This window comes from Orcinus orca, chromosome 14 (genome assembly GCF_937001465.1).
Source record: "Orcinus orca chromosome 14, mOrcOrc1.1, whole genome shotgun sequence".
Classification (NCBI taxonomy): Eukaryota; Metazoa; Chordata; class Mammalia; order Artiodactyla; family Delphinidae; genus Orcinus; species Orcinus orca.
The window spans coordinates 62,541,511-62,561,082 of record NC_064572.1 but is presented as its reverse complement, the minus strand read 5'-3'; the positions used below and the strand labels follow the sequence as shown (position 1 = coordinate 62,561,082).

The 19,572-nt window shown below is 42.8% G+C and overlaps 2 protein-coding genes across 3 annotated transcripts in view; one reads left to right on the top strand and one right to left on the bottom strand.

The window, feature by feature from the left end:
• Window positions 1-331: 331 nt before the first annotated feature.
• On the bottom strand, window positions 332-4,233 carry LOC101283319 (male-specific lethal 3 homolog). Its single transcript, XM_049697114.1, is given in 2 exon segments — window positions 332-1,940; window positions 1,943-4,233. Coding segments are annotated over 2 exon segments (1,377 nt in total). The 5' UTR covers window positions 2,619-4,233; the 3' UTR covers window positions 332-1,239.
• Window positions 4,234-6,123: 1,890 nt separating this feature from the next.
• The window catches only part of CPN1 (carboxypeptidase N subunit 1), a 29,500-nt gene continuing 16,051 nt past the window's right edge, over window positions 6,124-19,572 (top strand). Inside the window, exons 1-3 of one of the 2 annotated variants that reach the window (XM_033425784.2) lie at window positions 6,124-6,816; window positions 11,352-11,551; window positions 16,990-17,145. In XM_033425784.2, coding sequence (XP_033281675.1) covers window positions 6,597-6,816; window positions 11,352-11,551; window positions 16,990-17,145 — 576 coding nt within the window. In that variant the 5' untranslated portion in view covers window positions 6,124-6,596. The remainder of the gene's footprint in view (window positions 6,817-11,351; window positions 11,552-16,989; window positions 17,146-19,572) is intronic. The other variant, XM_004268448.3, reaches the window with a different exon arrangement.

The window sequence follows — 19,572 nt, the reverse complement described above, 5'->3', positions numbered from 1 at the left end:
CAAGCTGGTTCATCTGTACCATTTTTCTATATTCCACATGTATGCGTTAATATACAATATTTGTTTTTCTCTTTCTGACTTACTTCACTCTGTATGACAATCTCTAGGTCCATCCACGTCTCTACAAATGACCCAATTTTGTTCCTTTTTATGGCTGAGCAATATTCCATTGTATATATGTACCACATCTTCTTTATTCATTCGTCTGTCAATGGACATTTAGGTTGCTTCCATGACCTGGCTGTTGTAAATAGTGCTGCAATGACAATTGGGGTGCATGTGTCTTTTTTTTTTGAAGACTCTCTCTTGGTTCTTTCCAACAAGATGGGCAATGATTTATTTGAGATCACCAAAAATAACATCTTACAGAAAGGGAACTATAACATTACACAACCAAGTGTAGCTATAAAATCTCAAACATTCAGGCAATGCTTTATTTAGATCACCAAAAATAAGGTTTTATAGAAAAGGAACTGTAACAAGCAAATGTATAGCTGCAAATTTTCTTTTGCCATCAATATCAACTCCCTCTAAAATACTCTGGGACTACTCTTCAGTTTCCAAGCAAAACTAATGTTTTGTTGCTCAGCCTAATCACAAGAATGAAAACGGCTTGCAAAACGATTTTGTTTAATGCTAACAAATAACTAAAAAAATGTGGTTCTTAGTAACAAGTAACTCCTGTCTACTGAAACAGCCCAACCTACACACACTTTCATGACCATTTCACTGTGAACACAGCTGCTCGTTTCCCGCCGTCACAGGTGACATGTACCATGGCAAGGGTCACATGTTGGAGGCCGTTCAGGCACCTAGGAAGTAATCCATAACAGAAATAACTACGGGAGGTAAGCAGCTCAAACAAATGGGCCCGCCACAGCCCCCCAAGGGGGGTATCGCATTCGCTCTGCCTGTATGGAAGGCCCACCAACTCCCTAGTTCTTTACTGGGGACCGAGAGCACAAAGCTAGATAGAGAAGCTGTTCTTCCAGAACCATCAAAACCTTAATAATCACCCTGGGGTTCTTCGTGCTGTAGTGCACCTCACAGGCAGCATCATAGGCAGACTGCGAAAAAGTCATCATGGTATTCTGCTAAAAACCTCAGAAAGATATCAAAGTGCTTCAGTAAAGCCTTCAGATTCTTCTCAGAAAAGGACATCTTTCCCAGGATTTCTGGAAGTTTCACGAACAATTGCAGCAAGTGTTGCGCCCCATAAATTTAAGAGGGTGGAGGTGGTCACCTGGGGGGTAACTGGTCAGGTACAAGTTTCCAGGAGAGGACCTCATTTATTTCATTAGTTCTTCTGCCTTCAAAGCCAGCAAACACCACACTCCCTTCCTTGCTAGGGGTCAGAGGAACAGGTGAGGATGATCGGCTATGAACAGGCGTCTTCTTTTCCAGGTGCAGAAACAGCTTGGGCGTGCTGGCAGACGTGTCCTGCTGCCGGCACTTGGGCTGAGGCGAGCCGCTGCTCTCAGACAGCCTGTTGCAATTGGCAGAGTGGCGTGTGGACCTCCTCAGAGACTGCAAGGCTTCCGGCTCGGCTTTGCACCTTTTGGGGGCGGCTGGCTCGCCTGTGGTTGGCTGACTCTTTGTGGGCTGTGGTGTGGATGGATTCAACAAAGGTGGGCTTGGAGAGAGATCCTCTGGGTTCCGATTAGCGTTTGTGGTACTTCCCTTAATCGGAAGAAAACATTTGGACGAAGTCACCTTTTTATACTGAACTTGTTCATATGGATAGAGCCAAACCAATGGGAGAGTGTAATCAAAGGTTATTCTTAATCCATCCACCATCTCCTTACAAAGGTCAACGTTCTTTTCTGCTGGGATATAATGCACACTCATGTTGGCATGTGGCATAGCCTGATGGGGATGAGGCCTCTCCTTGGCTGAAAAGGCTGTATTGATAGCAAAATGCTTCACGTACGATTCCAAATTATGATGTTGGTCTGGCATGAAAGTTTCACTAACCGTTTCCTCCTGTTGATACAGTAACAATCGTCCTCAGGCTTCTTCTTCAGAACTTCAGGGATTTCTACAGCTATTGTTCTTTCTTCCATTTCCTTTTTTGCGTGCAGCTCTGGTTCTTCCTTCACGTCAGTCTTTTCTTCAATGTCACTTTCTTCACTTATTTCTTCATCCTTTTCTTCACTACTGTCATCAGAGGAACTACTTATTAAGTTTTCAACATTTTCATCTTTTTCTTCAGCAGGGAGGCTTTTTAAGACAGAGTCCACACCTGGCAACCTGCAGCGCTTCCTCTTTCTTCCTGTGCTTCTCAGACGAGCTACAGCTTTTCTTGCCAATTTACACTGTAATCTCCAATTTTCATCGGTGTCACGAAGGACATGATCTTCAGCTGCCCATCTATCCCAGCTTCTGTTCCAACTATTCAAATGGATCAGATATTCTGGGATCTTTCTGCCTTTTTCGTCTTTACCAACAATAACATCGACAATCTTGGCATCATCCAGCACTCGTGCCTTGGTGGGGTCAGGCTCGAAGCACAACACTTTCTCCTCTGAGTAGAATTTAAATTTCACGCCCTCTCTGGCCCTCATTTGCTCATCGTGGCGGAGGGCGAGGCTCTGGGGTGGGCGGAGCATGCGCCACATGTGTCTTTTTGAATTATGGTTTTCTCAGGGTATAGCCCAGGAGTGGAATTGCTGGGTCGTATGGTAGTTCTATTTTTAGTTTTTTAAGGAACCTCCATACTGTTCTCCATAGTGGCTGTATATTGATATATATAATATATATTATATATATTATATATTATATATATATATATAACAGTGCAGGAGAGTTCTCTTTTCTCCACACCCTCTCCAGCATTTGTTGTTTGTAGATTTTCTGATGATGCCCATTCCGGGAAGCATATCCTTAGAAAGCTCTGAGAACCATTCCACCTGTTAGGAGTCTAAGGCACAGTCACATACGTTTTCGAGACAAAGGATTTTATGTCAAAATGACATATTGATATTTTACATAAAGTTCACCAAGGATACATGGTCCACGTAAGCACGTACAAAGCGAGCAAGTCGCCACGACCCCCTACAGAGCTGGGAAAGAACACTATTCTTTTAAGAAGTTACATTGCTAGGAAAGAAATTGATCTTTACTGTAGAGCAGGCCCATCTTTGAGGAGCTCTGGTTAATGTGTAATGTGGATGCACACTGCACGTGAGGGAGGGAGGGAGGAGGTCCAAACAAACACACAGAGAAAATTTTATGTTTAGTTTTTTCTTGTCCTGCCTTAAAATATAAATTTTATTTCATCAGTCCTAGATCAAGGGCTTAATGTGTAACAGCATTAGTGATGTCCTTTCAGCTTTTTCTCTTGATGCCTGCCCTCACCACCTGGGGTGTCAGGATCTCATCAGAAAATTATTGGATTTTAGCAGTGGGTGCAAAATCCTGTGGTTTTTACTCTGTGGTACTGCTGATTTGGTACTGATCTTGGGCCAACTCTCTAGACCATCTGTGGGCCAGACTGGCCTGGCTATAGTTTGTTCACCCAGTATAACCAAGAGTTGATAGCTGTCTTTACTGACAGGTGAGAAAAGCATAGGATTTCCTTGGAAAAGTTTGCTGAAGTGCAGGAGGATGCAAGAGGAAAGGTCAATAGTGGGTCTATTCATTCATTCAACAAATGTGCCCCCATGCCAGACGGTGTGCTAGAGGCTGACGATCATCCTGGGGGGGCAGGAACAATGCATCAGCAGGGCTGCCCTCTATCCTAACACCTAACACCTAGCACAGTGGATAAGTGCATAACAGGCAAAGTCATAAGATTGGAGATACAAAGACTGATGGTAACAGCAATTGCAAGGGGACATGAGGAAGACCCAGGGTTTGGAGCTGAGTTAAGCTACCTGGGGAAAGAACATAAGCAAAAGCAGGAAAGCAGGTGATGAGGGCATGCTCGGAAGACAGTAGGCACTGCAGAGGGGCTGCACTGGAGTGAGGTCACAATTGGACCTGGTAGGAGTGACTTGAAAACCAGGCAGAAGCATTTGGATTTTACACTCTAGTGCATGAAATTCCACTGAAACTTTGTTTAAAAAAAAAAAGTTTATTGGAGTATAATTTACATACCATAAAATTCATCCATTTTAAGTGTGCAATTCAGTGATTTCTAGTAAATTTACCAAGTTATGCAACCATCACCATCACCCAGTTTTAGAACATTCTCATCACTCCAGAAAGATCCCTCATGCCCATTTACAGTGAATCTCCTTTCCACTCCCAGCCCTCGTAAGTCACTATTTTGCTTTGTCTCTGTAAGTTTACTTTGCAGGACATTTCATGTAAATGGAATCATACAATAAGAGGGTTTTCTGTGTTGGCTCCTTTCAGTTAGCATGGTGTTTTTGAACTCCATCCATGTTGTAACATGTATTAGTATTTTATTCCTTTTTATTGCTGAATAATGTTCAATTGTATGGATATACCACATTTTATTTATCCATCAGTTGGTGGACACTTGGGTAGTTTCCACTTTTTGGCTACTACAAATAATGCTGCTATGAATATTCTTGTGTACAAGTCTTTGTTCTCTTGGGTAGGTACCCAGGAGTGGAATTGTTGTGTTGTATGGTAAATTCATAGTTAACTTTTGGGTGGCTGTACTTAATTATTTTTATTTATTTTTTAAAAGCACCTCTATTGACATATAATTTGTATACCATAAAATTCATCTGCTTCCTGTTTACAATTCAGTGAATTTTAGTGTATTTACAGAGTTGTACAGTCACCACAATCTAACTTTAGAACACTTCTATCACCCTAAGGAGAAATCTTGTGCCCATTTGTAGTCACTCTGCATTTTCACTCCTAGCCCTAGCCAACCTCTAGTTTACTTTCTGTCTCTATATGTTTGTGTTTTCTAAACATCTCCTATGAATTGGATCATATAATATGTGATCTTTTGTGTCTCCTTTCACTGATCATAATATGTTTAAGGTTCATCCATCTTGTACAATGTATCAGTACTTCACTCCTTTTCATTGTCAAGTGATATTCCATTGCATGGATATGCCATATTTTGTTTATCCATTCATTAGTTAATGGATATTTAGATTGCTTCTACTTTTCTATTGTGGATAATACTGCTATGAACATTTACATACTAGTTTTTGTGTGGATATATGTTTTCATTTCTCTTGGGTAGATACCTAGGAAATTGCTGGATTGTATAGTAAGTATATATTTAAACTTCTAAGAAACTGCAAAACTGTTTTCCAAAGTGGCTGCACTATTTATATTCCCATCGGCAATATATGAGGTTTCTAGTTTCTCCCTATTCTTGACAACAGTTGTTATTGTGTCTCTTTGATTATAGCCATTCTAGTGGGTGTGATGTGATATCTCATTGTGTTGTTTTTATGGGTTTTTTTTGTTTTTGCGGTACGCGGGCCTCTCACCGTTGTGGCCTCTCCCGTCGCGGAGCACAGGCTCCAGACGCGCAGGCTCAGCGGCCATGACGCACGGGCCCAGCTGCTCCGCGGCATGTGAGATCTTCCCGGACCGGGGCACAAACCCGTGTACCCTGCATCGGCAGGCGGACTGTCAACCACTGCGCCACCAGGGAAGCCCTCATTGTGGTTTTAAGTTGCATTTCCTTAATGACCAATAGTGTTGAACATCTTTAATGTGCTTATTAGTCATTCATATATCTACTTTAGTTGAATAAAATGTCTATTCAAATCTTTTCCCCACTTTTATGTTTTGTTTTGTTTTGTTTTTTTGCGGTACACGGGCCTCTCACTGCTGTGGCCTCTCCTGTTGCAGAGCCCAGGCTCCGGCCGCGCAGGCTCAGCGACCACGGCCCACGGGCCCAGCCGCTCCGCGGCATGTGGGATCCTCCCGGACCAGGGCACGAACCCGCGTCCCCTGCATCGGCAGGCGGACTCCCAACCACTGCGCCACCAGGTAAGCCCCCTTCCCCACTTTTAAATTGGGTTGTTTGTTTTATTACTGGGTTGTAAGAGTTCTTGATTTATTCTGGATATATTGTCAGATACATGATTGGCAACTGTTTTCTTCCAACCTGGGGCTCACCTTCTCATTTTCTCGATGGTATCTGTTGAAGGTTTTTGAGGAGAAAAAGGACAAGACAGAGCTGTGCTTCAGAAAGATAGGATGTAGAATGGATCAAAAGGACAGAGTGTTCTATTTTAATACCCTTTCCTATATTGTAATATAGGGAACAAGGACAGGCCAAGCTTCTCAAAATTCTCCGGGAATCAAAGGGTTATAAGCAGCTATTTATTGAAGCCTGTTTACAGTCCAGTTAATCAGTAAACCAGAATCAGTGAAACTACCCAATCTGAAGAAGTGCAAAAACCTTTCAAAAGGTTTTCATGGATTAGGAGAGGCAGAGAAATGGGGGAGGGGAGATGAGTGCCTATTCCAGAGCTACATAAATAACTTCTGGCTTTGGAGGGACAGTTCTGAACTTTCTTCCCAGGCACTGTCACACTGGTGTTTACTGGCGGGAAACTAGGAAAAGCTGGTTCTTGGCCCTTGGATTTTGACTGGTTACTGGGAGAAGCGGGGCCCATTTTAGTGGGTCTCTGAAAAAGCCCAGCAAGATGTCAGACCTGGTCTCAATTTTCCTCCAGCTCCTTCTCTTCAAGTTGGTTGCCCCGGTGACCTTTCGCCACCACCGCTATGATGACCTCGTGCGGACGCTGTACAAGGTGCACAATGAATGTCCCCATGTCACGCGGGTTTACAGCATTGGGCGCAGTGTGAAGGGAAGACACCTCTACGTGCTGGAATTCAGTGACTACCCTGGAATCCACGAGCCCTGTAAGCCCTGAGCATGTGTCTTAAAGTGTGTGTGGGCAGGACCCTTCCCTTACAAATCCAGTAATTGGGGTGGTTTCTGGGGAGGTCCCTGGACCCCTCAACCCATAAAGTATCACCACTTCCTCAGCCTGGACTAAGTATTTCCTTGCTTAGCCTACAAACTGGCCCTGCCTCTGGGGAGCTGCAACCCCAGTTCAGGCTCCAGTCTGCTCCTCCTTTTTGGGTTCTGTTTGCTCAAGACCTTAATGGTAAAAGGTGAATCTTTTTCCCTGCTCCCTCCCCATCCGCCCCCCCCCGCCTTCCCTCCCATTACCCTTCTTTCTTCCTTGCTGTTACTATTCTGCCCTTCCCTATCCAATGCCTCTGGAGAAACAATTAGCCCTTCTAGTTCTGCCAGAGCTTAGGGATAGCTCTTTGGGGAATGACGGTGTACTCAGAGTATGGGATCCTGGAGAGAGTTTGAGGTTTGTGGTATTCATTTTATTCATTGCATTATTTGTTGTTAGTTTGTTTCTATTATAAAAGCCATCCATGTTTGGATTAAAGTAGAAATTAGATAAGGTAAAAACCTCACCCGTCATCCCACCACTCACGGATGACCATCGTTAACATATTGATGTATCTCCTTCTAAACTTTCTTCTATGCGTGTTTAAGCCACCTCCCCTTACCTACACGTCATTTTTTTTTTTATAAATTTATTTATTTATTTTTGGCTGTGTTGGGTCTTCGTTTCTGTGCGAGGGCTTTCTCTAGTTGTGGTGAGCGGGGGCCACTCTTCATAGCGGCGCGCGGGCCTCTCACTGTCGCGGCCTCTCTTGTTGCGGAGCACAGGCTCCAGACGCGCAGGCTCAGTAGTTGTGGCTCATGGGCCTAGTTGCTCTGCGGCACGTGGGATCTTCCCAGACCAGGGCTCGAACCCGTGTCCCCTGCATTGACAGGCAGAGTCTCAACCACTGCGCCACCAGGGAAGCCCGTCATTTTTTTTAATAAAAATGGAATCATACTATATCTGCTTTTCTCATTTCATAGTCTTTGATGAATAGCATGTCTGTAAATATAGATCTACATTATCATTTTTGGCTGCATAATATTCCATGGTTGCAAGGTTGTATTGAGCAGTTCATTTATTGATGGGCATTTAAGTTGTTTCTACTTTACTGCTTTACTTAACAGCAATTGTGACATTCAAGTACGTCAGTTCCTCCTTCAAACTGTCGACCTCAAGTCTCTTTTCCTCCCCACTTCCTCACCCTTCCCCCAGCCCAGATTCCATCACAGCCTGCCTAAATGATTGCACCAGGCTCCTGACGTTCTCCTAACGCCTAACAGCCACCACTCTCTAAACCTTCCATTTAAGACACAGACGCTAGATGCCCAAATACTGATATAATCCCCTCCCTCCCTTGCTTAAAAACCTTCAGTGGCAACCTCACACCCAGTGGATTCTGTCCATGACAGCTTCAAACTCTTAAGTGGCCAGTTCAGGGGGAAGGGAGAGAGGGGGGTGGGAGGCTGGCTCAAGGAAGGCTATGTGATTAGGCGACCATAAGGGCCTTGCTTTGAAAATGCACTTGCAGAGCAAACACCCTGCTTTTACTCAGGTCGTGTGTTCATTTGTGGAAGCTTGTGGGTGCTAATGGACATTGTAGGCTTAGCCCCTCACTCTACGCCCCTTTCTTGGTGCTCTGTCTACTTTCTAGCATTCAGTGCCTTTCTTGAAGCTTTTCATACTATTATACCTCACCGATCCCTCTTTTCTCTGATGCCCTATCAAAGGTACATCCATTCATTCCTTAATTATTCCACAAGTATTACTGATGACCTACTCAATGTAAGCACTTTGGTAGACTCTGAATATAGCACAGAGTACAAAACAAAGACTCTGCCCTCAGGGCCTTAATTCTAGCGAGGTAAGACTGGCAATAAATAGGTAACTAAATAAATATATATTATACCAGATGAAAATAAGTGCTATTGAGAAAAAGAAACCAGGAAGGAGAGATAGGGAGTTGTGGACAATTGTGGGTTGAGTGGGGGAGGGGTGTTGCTTTTTAGGAAAGCTTCTCCTTCGAGGTGATTTTTGAGTGCGTGATTGAGGTGCCACACTGGCTCTGGGGAGGAAAACACCGCACAGAGGCAAGAGCCGGAGCACGCTTGGCATGTGTGAGGAGCAGCGAGGAGGCCCCTGTGGCTCCGGGACGGTGAACCACAGGAAGGCAAGGTCAGAGCAGAGCTGTCGGGGATACTGGGCAGGAGGAGATCACGTGGGGCCTTGCAGGCCTCTGCAAAAATGTTGGCTTTTGCTCTGAGTGAAGCGAGAAGCCGTTGGAGGGTTTTAAGCAGAGGAGTGACATGATCTGACTAAAAATTTTAAAAGATCACTCAGAACAAGAGTCAGCAAACTAGAGCCTTGAGGGCCAGCTACCTGTTTTGGTAAATAAAGTTTCACTGAAATACAGTCACACCCATTTGTTTTTGTGTCATCTATGTCTGCGTTCACTGGAAGCGTTGAGTAGCTGCAGTGAAGACAATATAGCCCAGGAAGCCCAGAGGATTTACTATCTGGTCCTTTACAGGAAACATTTGCCAAACACTGACTCAGGAGAATAGACTTGTATGGTTGGGCAGATGCAAGGAGTTCAGGTAGGAGATTTATTGTAGTAATGCAGGCTTGCGATTGTGGGAGCTTGAACCAAAATGATGACAATGGTTGTTAGGAGAAGTGGTTGTATTGTATTCTGGATATACGGAAAGTAGAGACAAAAGAATTTTATATTGAATACCTCCTAAGAGCAAGGGACTATGGTAGGTTCTACAGGGCAGTGGTTCCCAAACTTATGGATTTCACACGCACACACAAATATATATATATATGGGAGATCAGAGGGGACTAAAATAGATTTTCCAAATTTTATTTTACTGAACAAGGATGTTGAAGAATACTACCTGCCATCTACTATCACCATCCTTTCGTAAAATAAAGTATAACTTAACACCAAGAAAAGTAAGAAAGACGTGATAAGATTAAAGAAATATACTAAGATCAAAGAATGTACATTATTGAAAATCCACCACACAGTCCTTATGGGTTATAGACATTCCTTTGGGAAAGACTGCTGTAGCAGATAAATAACAATGGATTGTATCCTAAAGAAAGTTAAAAATGGCATACATTGCAAAGGCCAGGTCCAGTAAGGAAAATAGGACATGTGCAAAATTAGCCAAAACTCAGAGTAGAAAGTGGTATCATAAAAGGGAAGTTTAATAGCGAGTTCACTCCCAGCAAGGAGATTCCAAGATGGCTTCACAGAGTAAGGAGCATTTGAGCCTAGATGGATGGTGAGGAGGGCATGGAAATGTGGAGATGAAGAGACACAGAATCAGAAAAGGCATGAAGGCAAGAGAGTGCTGGATGGGGGCTTCCCTGGTGGCGCAGTGGTTAAGAATCTGCCTGCCAATGCAGGGGACAGGGGTTCGAGCCCTGGTCCAGGAAGATCCCACATGCTGTGGAGCAACCAAGCCCGTGCGCCACAACTACTGAGCCTGTGCTCTAGAGCCCATGAGCCACAACTACTGAGCCCACGTGCCACAACTACTGAAGTCTGCGCGCCTAGAGCCTGTGCTCCGCAACAAGAGAAGCCACCGCAATGAGAAGCCCGCTCACTGCAAAGAAGAGTAGCCCCTGCTCGCCACAACTAGAGAAAGCCCGCGCACAGCAATGAAGACCCAACACAGCCAAAAATAAATAAATAAAATTAATTAATTTAAAAAAAAGAGTGCTGGGTGGAAGGGAAATCACTTGGCAAGGGCTTTTCTCCTTCCTTTTAAAACAGGGCAAGAATGATTTTTTTAAGTGGTTCTAGAGGCTCCTCTTATGACCTCAGTTCTAACTTCAATTGAACAGTTAACATAGCCAAAGAAAAGACTAAGGAATGAGACATACATAGACTCCTTCCTACTCTGTGCCTCAAGACACAGCATTCTCAGATATGAAAGGGAGATTTTAACCTGAGTACCAAGAAAATTAAATTTTCAACTGGTGCAATTAGGAACTGTTATGCTGTAACCTGGAGGACTTTAGACCAGCAAATCTTGGAAAAGCACTATCCTTATCCTGAAAAGATTTGTCTCTGAGAAGCATTAAGCTACCTCAGTGCCACCTGGGCTTTGACCTCCATTATTAATCTGCCAAGATTACTTAACCTCTTCCATACCCAGTACCCTCATCCTGAGGCTAATAATGCCTACTTTACAGGTTTTCTGTGAAGATTAGCAATGACATAAATGCCTAGTACACAGTAGGGTTTTAATCAGTAGTAGACATTATTATCCGTGGCATGAATTTTTGTAGCATTTGTAGTTGCAGTTTGTTCAAAGGGGGCACAGGGATTATTGGAAAAGACCTAACAGAAGCATGAGGTTTTCTTTTATTCATTACTGAAAAAGAGGGGAAACGTCCCTTTACATGGTTAGGAATTAACTGCACTCGTAAGCTTTCCCCCATCTTCTTTATGTGTGTTTCTCTCACTTGCAGTGGAACCGGAAGTCAAGTATGTGGGGAACATGCACGGCAACGAGGTGCTGGGCCGCGAGCTGCTGCTGCAGCTGTCGGAGTTTCTGTGCGAGGAGTTCCGCAACAGGAACCAGCGCATCGTCCGGCTGGTGGAGGGCACGCGCATTCACATCCTGCCGTCCATGAACCCCGACGGCTACGAGGTGGCCGCCGCCGCCCAGGTACCGAGCCCCAGGGGGAGGCCCTGCAGAGAGCAGAGCCGTCTTAGGGAGTAAGGAAAAGCCAGGAGACCAGGTGTCCTCTCTGTCCCACTGTAAATGCCACGATGTGATAGAGAAAAGCTGGAGAAATAGAATGAAGTGTGAAGACGGGTTCAGCACTGTAGCACCCTAGGCAATGAATGGGGGTTCTCTCTGAGTCTCAGTTCCCTCCCTTCCCCGCCTTTCCAGCTGAGTTCTCCATTTCATTGTGAGGATCAGTGAAGCAGGATCAGTGACAACATTTCATCAACTGGAAGGTACTGAACAGGTGTGAAGGGATATTGCAAGATGCCCCTCCTTCCCTGAACTTTTAGCTGCCAACCTTAAATCCTCTTCTTCCTCCCATACTACACTTACATTTGCATTTGGAGGGAAAAGAGAAAGAATGAGCTTTTCTCAGAATTGTGGGGTGGCAGGTTAGTCCTGTTACAGATTCTTCATACTTTATTCCATCTCTGTACGGCTTTTTTCCTCTGCTAGTATAGTACTCAGCCTTTGAATTCTTTATTTTAGAGTTACATTGTTCAGGGGACAAATTTAAAAAAGTGTCTATGGGCTTTATTTCCTAACATAAATTCAGAATATTAGTGTGCCTAACTTTAAGTCAGTGATTCTTTTGTGGCTGTGCATCAGAATTGTAGGTGAAGATTTTTGAGATACAGGTTCTCAGGTCCTCTCCCCACCCCAAATCTACTGAATTAGAATTTTCAGTGGGTGAGGGCAGGCATCTGCCTTACACAATGGATATGTTTCTTTAAAAGCTCTATTTAAACCTGGTTTGTTTGGGTTTGTTTTTTTTTTTTGGAGGGGGGTGTAAATGAAAGATTTTTTTTCCATTTAAAAATATGTTTATTGGGGGTAGTCTTAAAATGTTTTTTATGTTTAAGAATAGACTTCACTACTTTACTTTTTTTTAAATTTTGGTTTTATTGTGGTAAGAGCACCTAAGATGAGATCTACCCTCTTAACAAAATTTTAAGTGTACAATACACTATTGTTGATGATAGGCAAAAGGTTGTACAGCTGATCTCCAGAACTTATCTATCCTGTTCAACCAAAACTTTATACCCCTTCATTAGTAACTTCCCATTTCCCCCTCCTCCCAGCCCCTGGCAACGACCTTCCATGCTCCGATTCCATGAATCTGACCACTCTGTCCCATACAAGTGGAACCACTCAGCATCTCTCCTTGAATGGCCCATCCTGGTTTAAGCCTACTAGAGGACAGGGCTGAGGGGTGAGGAGAAGCAGGGAGGGTAATGGAGCCAAGATGTCGAGCCAAACACAAATTCGACCCTTGCCATCTTACAACTTCCTGCTGACATGACTCAACAGATGAAAAAAAAAAAAAAAAACTTTGTTCCCCCCCGCCCCCCACTGGAAATCAGAGAGATGGACATGAATATGCCTTGAGACTTGAGTTTCCAAAAGAACAGGACAATTTGAGAGTGTTGTAGGGGTGAACGCAGCGTGGCCACTTTCCTTCTAGTGGCCCTTCCCTGTATTGCAGTGGGGAGACTGGAGAAGCCCCTCAGACCTGCCCACATCTTTTGTGCAGTGAAGTGGGGGTGGGAGGAGGTGGAGAAAACCCCTGCCAAATCCTAGAGCTGTGTCTCTGGGGAGCCAGTCACCTCTGCTCACCTGCTATGTACTTGTTCAAAGGGAGCAGATCTTTTTTTTTTTTTTTTTTTGCGTTTTTTTTTTTTGCGGTACGCGGGCCTCTCACTGTTGTGGCCACTCCCAGTGCGGAGCACAGGCTCCGGACGTGCAGGCTCAGTGGCCATGGCTCACGGGCCCAGGCGCTCCGCGGCATGTGGGATCTTCCTGGACCGGGGCACGAACCCGTGTCCCCTGCATCGGCAGGCGGACTCTCAACCACTGCGCCACCAGGGAAGCCCAAAGGGAGCAGATCTTGAACCTGAGCCCAAGAGAGGACCCATCGGGTTCTCAGATTCCCAGAGCTACGTGCCGTACCCAGAGGAAACCTGTCTGCATGGCTACACAGGGAAGACCTGCCTGGCCACCTAACTTTAAAGCCACCTGTAGGTAAGGTAGAATAACATGGCTCCACCTCCCAAAGATAGTCAAGTCCTAATTCCTGGAACCTATGAATATGTTATGTTACATGGCAAAGGGAATTAAGGTTACAGACAAAATTAAAGTTGTTAATCAAGTGACCTTAAAATACCCTGGATTATTTGGGTCGGCCTAGTGTAACCAATCACAAGGGTCCTTTAAATGTGGAAGAGGAAGGCAGAAGTTCACAGGCAAAGAGAGATTTGAAGATGTTCTAGGGAAACAGATTCCTCTAGAGACTTCAGAAGGAACACAGCCCTGCTGACACCTTTAGATCTCGTGAGACCCATTTCTATCTTCTGACGTCCAAAACTGTGAGATCATAAGTTTGTGCAAAGTTAAGCCCTAAGGTTGTGGCAATTTGTTACAGCAGTAATAGGAAGCTAATAACTGAACCCTGTTTATGGGAACTTCTGTTAAAGGAAGTCCTTACTGCCAGCTTAACTAACGACCCGGTGTGAATAGTAAGTCAGCTGATAGGTAAATCAATGTAACTGCTAATATGGACAGTTATGAGTTAACGCTGATATAAATCAGCAAGCAATGAAAACCCCTGGAAGCATAATGAAAATCGTTATCTCATAGAAGTGAAAAATCAAACTCCAAATAGAAAAATCATATAAATGTTTTCCACTGGAACAGAATTGATGTAGGAGACTTAAAAGAATGTCAAAAAATATGTTTTCAATGAGATCTAAGAATAAAACACGAGCACAATGCCACGATAATAGAGAAATCTGAGAACAATAAAGAGTTCTTAGAAAAACACGAGAGTAGTAGTACATCTGTGAGTTTTTAGCCTCCTAGTGTCCATGCATTCATCCTACTTCCAGTAATGGCCACCAATTCGGGCTCTCCCCTCTCAGTCCGCAGGGCTCCAGTAGACACTATTCTGCCTCTCCAATGCCAAACAAAACACCAAACAGAATTTCAGTTTTGCAAGAGCCTGTGAACTTATCTCTATTCTCCTGCTTTATATATTTTAATTATTTATGTAAATATCTATCTCCCCATATATACCATGAATTCCTGAAAAGCTAGCATAATGTCTCATGATCTCTTTCCCTAGTGTCTTTCAGGGGACTTTGAATGGAGATAGACCTAAATAGATGTGGATTGATTAAATGGATGGATGAATGAATGAATACATGACCAAATAAAAGATGAAATGTGAAGTGTGAGCAGAGAGGTTAAGGGATCCACAAAGTTGATATCGCTCAGAAAAAAGATAATCAAGGATCCTAAGTAAAATAAATAAATAAATAAATGGGGGGATGGTTTCCACTTCGGAAAACAGTTTAGCAGTTTCTGAAAAAGTTAAATATGGACTTACTTTATGATCCAGCAGTTCTACTACTAGATATTAGAAATGAAAACATGTGTCCACACACAGACTTATACACAAATGTTTGCAGCAGCATTATCCACAATAGCCAAAAAGTGGAAGCAAACCAAATGTCCATGTACTAGGTTTAATAGTATCCCCTCTGCCCCCTCCAATTCATGTCTACCTGGAACCTATGAATATGACCTTGTTTGGAAATAGGATCTTTGCATATGTAATCAAGTTAAAGTGAAGTCATACTGGATTAGGGGACCTAAGTCAAATATAACTGGTGTCCTTATAAGAAGAGAGCAATCTGTACTCAGAGACACAGACATACAGGGGAGAAGACTATGTGAAGATAGAAGTAGAAATTGGAGGGAGGCATCTACAAGCTAAGGGACGCCAAGGACTGTCAGCAACCACCAGAAGCTAGAAGAGTCAAAGAAGGATCCTCCTCTAAAGCCTTTAGAGAGCATGACCCTGCTTGATTTCAGACTTCTAGCCTCCAGAACTGTGAGAGAATACATTTCTGATGTTATAAGCCACCGAGTTTGTGGTAACTTGTTACAGCAATCCCAGGAAACCATACAGTCTATTAACTGGTGAATGGATAAACACAATGTGATAAATCCATATAATGGAATTATTCAGAAATAAAAGGGAATGAAGTCCTGAAGGAACCTCATGGTTCCTCATGGAGGAACCTCAAAAACATTTTGCCCAGTGAAAAAAGCCAAACATATAATATATGATCCCACTTACTGAAATGTCTAGAAAAGGCAAATCCATAGAGACAGAAAGTGATTACCTAGGGGTGGAGTAAAAATGAGGAGTGACTGTACATGGGCATGAGGTTTCTTTTCAGGGGAATATAAGTATTCTTAGATTGTGGTAAAAGTTGCACAATTCCGTAAGCATACTAAAATTCTTTAAATTGTATGATTAAAATGGATGAATGTTGTGGTATGTAAGCTATATATATCAATAAAACCGTTTTTAAAAAATAGGGGTTCCCACCCTCCTACACTGTTGGTGGGAATGTAAACTGGTGCAGCCACTATGGAAAACAGTATGGAGGTTCCTTAAAAAACTAAAAATAGAGCCACCATATGATCCGGTGATCCCACTCCTGGGCATATATCTGGAAAAGATGAAAACTCTAATTTGAAAAGATACATGCACCCAAGTGTTCATAGCAGCACTATTTACAATAGCCAAGACATGGAAACAACCAAAGTGCCCATCAACAGACAATTGGTTTAAGAAGATGTGGTATAAATATCCAATGGAATATTACTCAGCCATAAAAAAGAATGAAATATTGCCATTTGCAGGAACATGGAGGGACCTAGAGATTGTCATACTAAGTGAAGTAAGTCAGACAGAGAAAGACAAATATTGTAAGTGATAAGTGATATCACTTATATGTGGAATCTAAAATAATATACAAATGAATCTTTATATAAAACAGAAACTCAGACATAGAAGACAAATTTATAGTTACCAAAGGGGAAAGGGATGGGGGAGGGATAAATTAGGATTATGGGATTAACAGATACAAACTACTATACATAAAATAGATAAGCAACAGGATTTACTGTATAGCACGGGGAACTGTAGTCAATATCTTGTAATAACCTATAATGGAAAATAATCTGAAAAAAATACATATATAACTGAAAAAATTATACTTTCTCGCTGCACATACCTCTGTCATTTTGATTAAATAGACATAAACAATTTTTTTAAAATAGGGGTTCCCATTATCCTGAAACACCCTCCTTTTGTTAGAGCTTCTCCTGGGATCTCTACCTCCAGCATGTGGTTTATAGGGAAACTTGAACCACGCCACTGGGACTTTGGATGAGTTAAAGGAGAAAATGCTACATCTTTTGATAGATCGAGCTAATGTGTAAAAAAAAAAACTATACAGTGTTCTTCAAATAGAGCATTCAGTCTGAAACCTTCATCTTTTATTTCTTCCTTTTCCCACTAGGACAGGGACATTTCTGGGTATCTGGTTGGCAGGAACAATGCAAACGGAGTGGACCTGAACCGCAACTTCCCTGATCTCAATACCTACATCTACTACAATGAGAAGAACGGAGGCCCCAACCACCACTTACCCCTTCCAGACAACTGGAAAAATCAGGTATAAGACAAAATTTGCAAGCAGAAGCAGGTAAATCAGCATCTGGAATTTCTTCCCTGAATCTTCACATCAACTAAATATGCAATAATAAAGCATCAACCCAATTCTGTGCTAGTCTGTCCAGAGCAATGCTAACTGTAACGTATGCCTCTTTGTATTTTTTCCCTCCCTGAGCATAGAGCCCTTCACTGAGCACATGATATTTGATGTTAGTGGTGAGAGTGGCAAAAGAGGTGAAAGTGGTATCATACCGCTGCACAGCACTTCAGAATTTTATAGAATTCTTTCTCAGCTAGCGTTTCAGTTGATCATTGTAACACTCTGGTAAATGCATCAAGCAGTGTTATCCACCCCCATTTTACAGATAACACTTATAGAAAAAATAATTTAAACTCATACAGCTAGTAAGTGGTGGACTCAAGATTAAAACCCAGGTCTTCTGACTCCTCATCCAACATTCTTTCTACTGCACTATACTGTTGACAGAGAACTGTAGCATTCTAAAGAGAAATCTCTCTTGCATGTGATGAACTGTACGCTTATCAACAATTAGCTAGAGAAAGAGGTTCAGGGAGTCTCACCCTTAGAAGAGAAGTTTTTCTTCTTCTCTTTCTGTATGTATGACCCGTGACCACCTTACCATATTCTCATTTCCCTTGCTTTCTCAATCAAAGGGTCCCATCTGATGCTCCCAGACCTCTTGCCGCTTGGTAATGCGAATGGTTTCAGCCTGACGGTCTTCCTGTTCCTGGGAATGACTCTTGTCATCCTTGGAGCATCACCACCACCCTGTTTCTTACACTGTATGGGCTAGTTCTAAACATTCTGTGTGAGTATCTAAACTTAGAGACTGGGGAGAGAAAATGAAAACAGGTGCAAGGCTTTATATTGGGAGTTTCTAGATGGAATCTTATCAGTTTTTTTCCCCTTGGAATTGAAGCAAAAGTCATGCCGACATGTTTAGATTTTGGAGAGCAGCTATGCTCTTGGCTCAAGGAAATAATACATCAAAAATAACTTTGCACTCGTTGACATATCCAGCCAGAAGGATGTTCTGATTTATTAAACTTGTCTACATAAAATAAGATAATTGAGCCAGTAACAATTAAACTCCCACTGGCCCTCTGTCTGCATCTTAGAAGGAAAAAAGACAATGAGAAGTCCCTCTTGCTCTTGAGGGGCCAGGAACAGTGAGAGGCTGGCCTCCTTCTGATGGATGGAGGGTTAGGACATGGAGAAAGGACTGCTTTAAAGAATCTGAGTCCTGGTCACAGAGCTGGACCGGTGCCTTGGGGATTATATCCATTCCGATTGGATGAGACTCAACATTATTCATTCAGTCTCCCTTGGAATAGAAAAGATGGAGGCCTTCACAGCTGACCCTTGGTCCAGGACGAGCCATTAACACATTAACACCACATAACCTCTAAGCACATCCATCTTGAGGGGAGGAAAAACAGTGAAGACTGTAAATTATTTACTTACAAGGCCAGTAGATTCAAGGCTTTCTTTAGAATACTGTCACTCGCTAGCAATATAATCTGCAATAGAAATCTGCAGTAGAATGGGTGGAATCTCACTACTTAGCCAAGACTGGCCCATATTACAGTATGTCTAACTCATGAAATTTGGGTATGACCACAGGAGAACATTCTACATGTCAACAACACAGCAGATGTGTTGGGGGAAGGAGGAGGTTGAAAACCATTGCTGTAAACCAACAATTTTCAGATATATTTACTAGAACCCTAAATTTCTGCAGAGGAGCTCCAGAAGCTACTAGAACAGTGGGTAAATTGGAGGACCCTTTTTTGTTGCCAGAGAGAGGCCAAACTGGGACTCTGCGCTCTCCAATTTATGTTACCCCTCTTCAAACTGCTCTTTTTCTCCCTCTCTCTCTCTCTCTCTTTTTTTTTTTGATAGACTTCATTTTTGAGCAGTTTTAGGTTCACAGCAAAATTGAGTGGAAAGTACAGAATATTACCATATATTCCCTGCTTCCCATTATCAACATCTCCCACCAGAGGGGTACATTTATTACAAGGATAAACCTACATCGACTTGTCATCATCACCCAAAAGTCCATAGTTTACATTAGGGTTCACTCTTCATGTTGTATATTCTGTGGGTTTTCACAAATGTATCATGTATCTACCATTTTGCATCATGCACAATAGTTTCACTGCCCTAGATGACCTCTTTTTAGCTATTGAATACTTGGTTTCCATATGAGATTTCATTTAAAACAAGTGTTCCATTCACTTAATTTGTTAAACTATCACACAAAAGATCAAAATTTCCCCATCTGCACTTCTCATATCTGGTAGGATTCTCTTTGCTTTATTCAGACATGCCATCCTCTCAGGCCACAACCCGACAAACTCATGTAAACAGCCATCTGGCTTCAGTTGCAGCTTCACCGCCAAG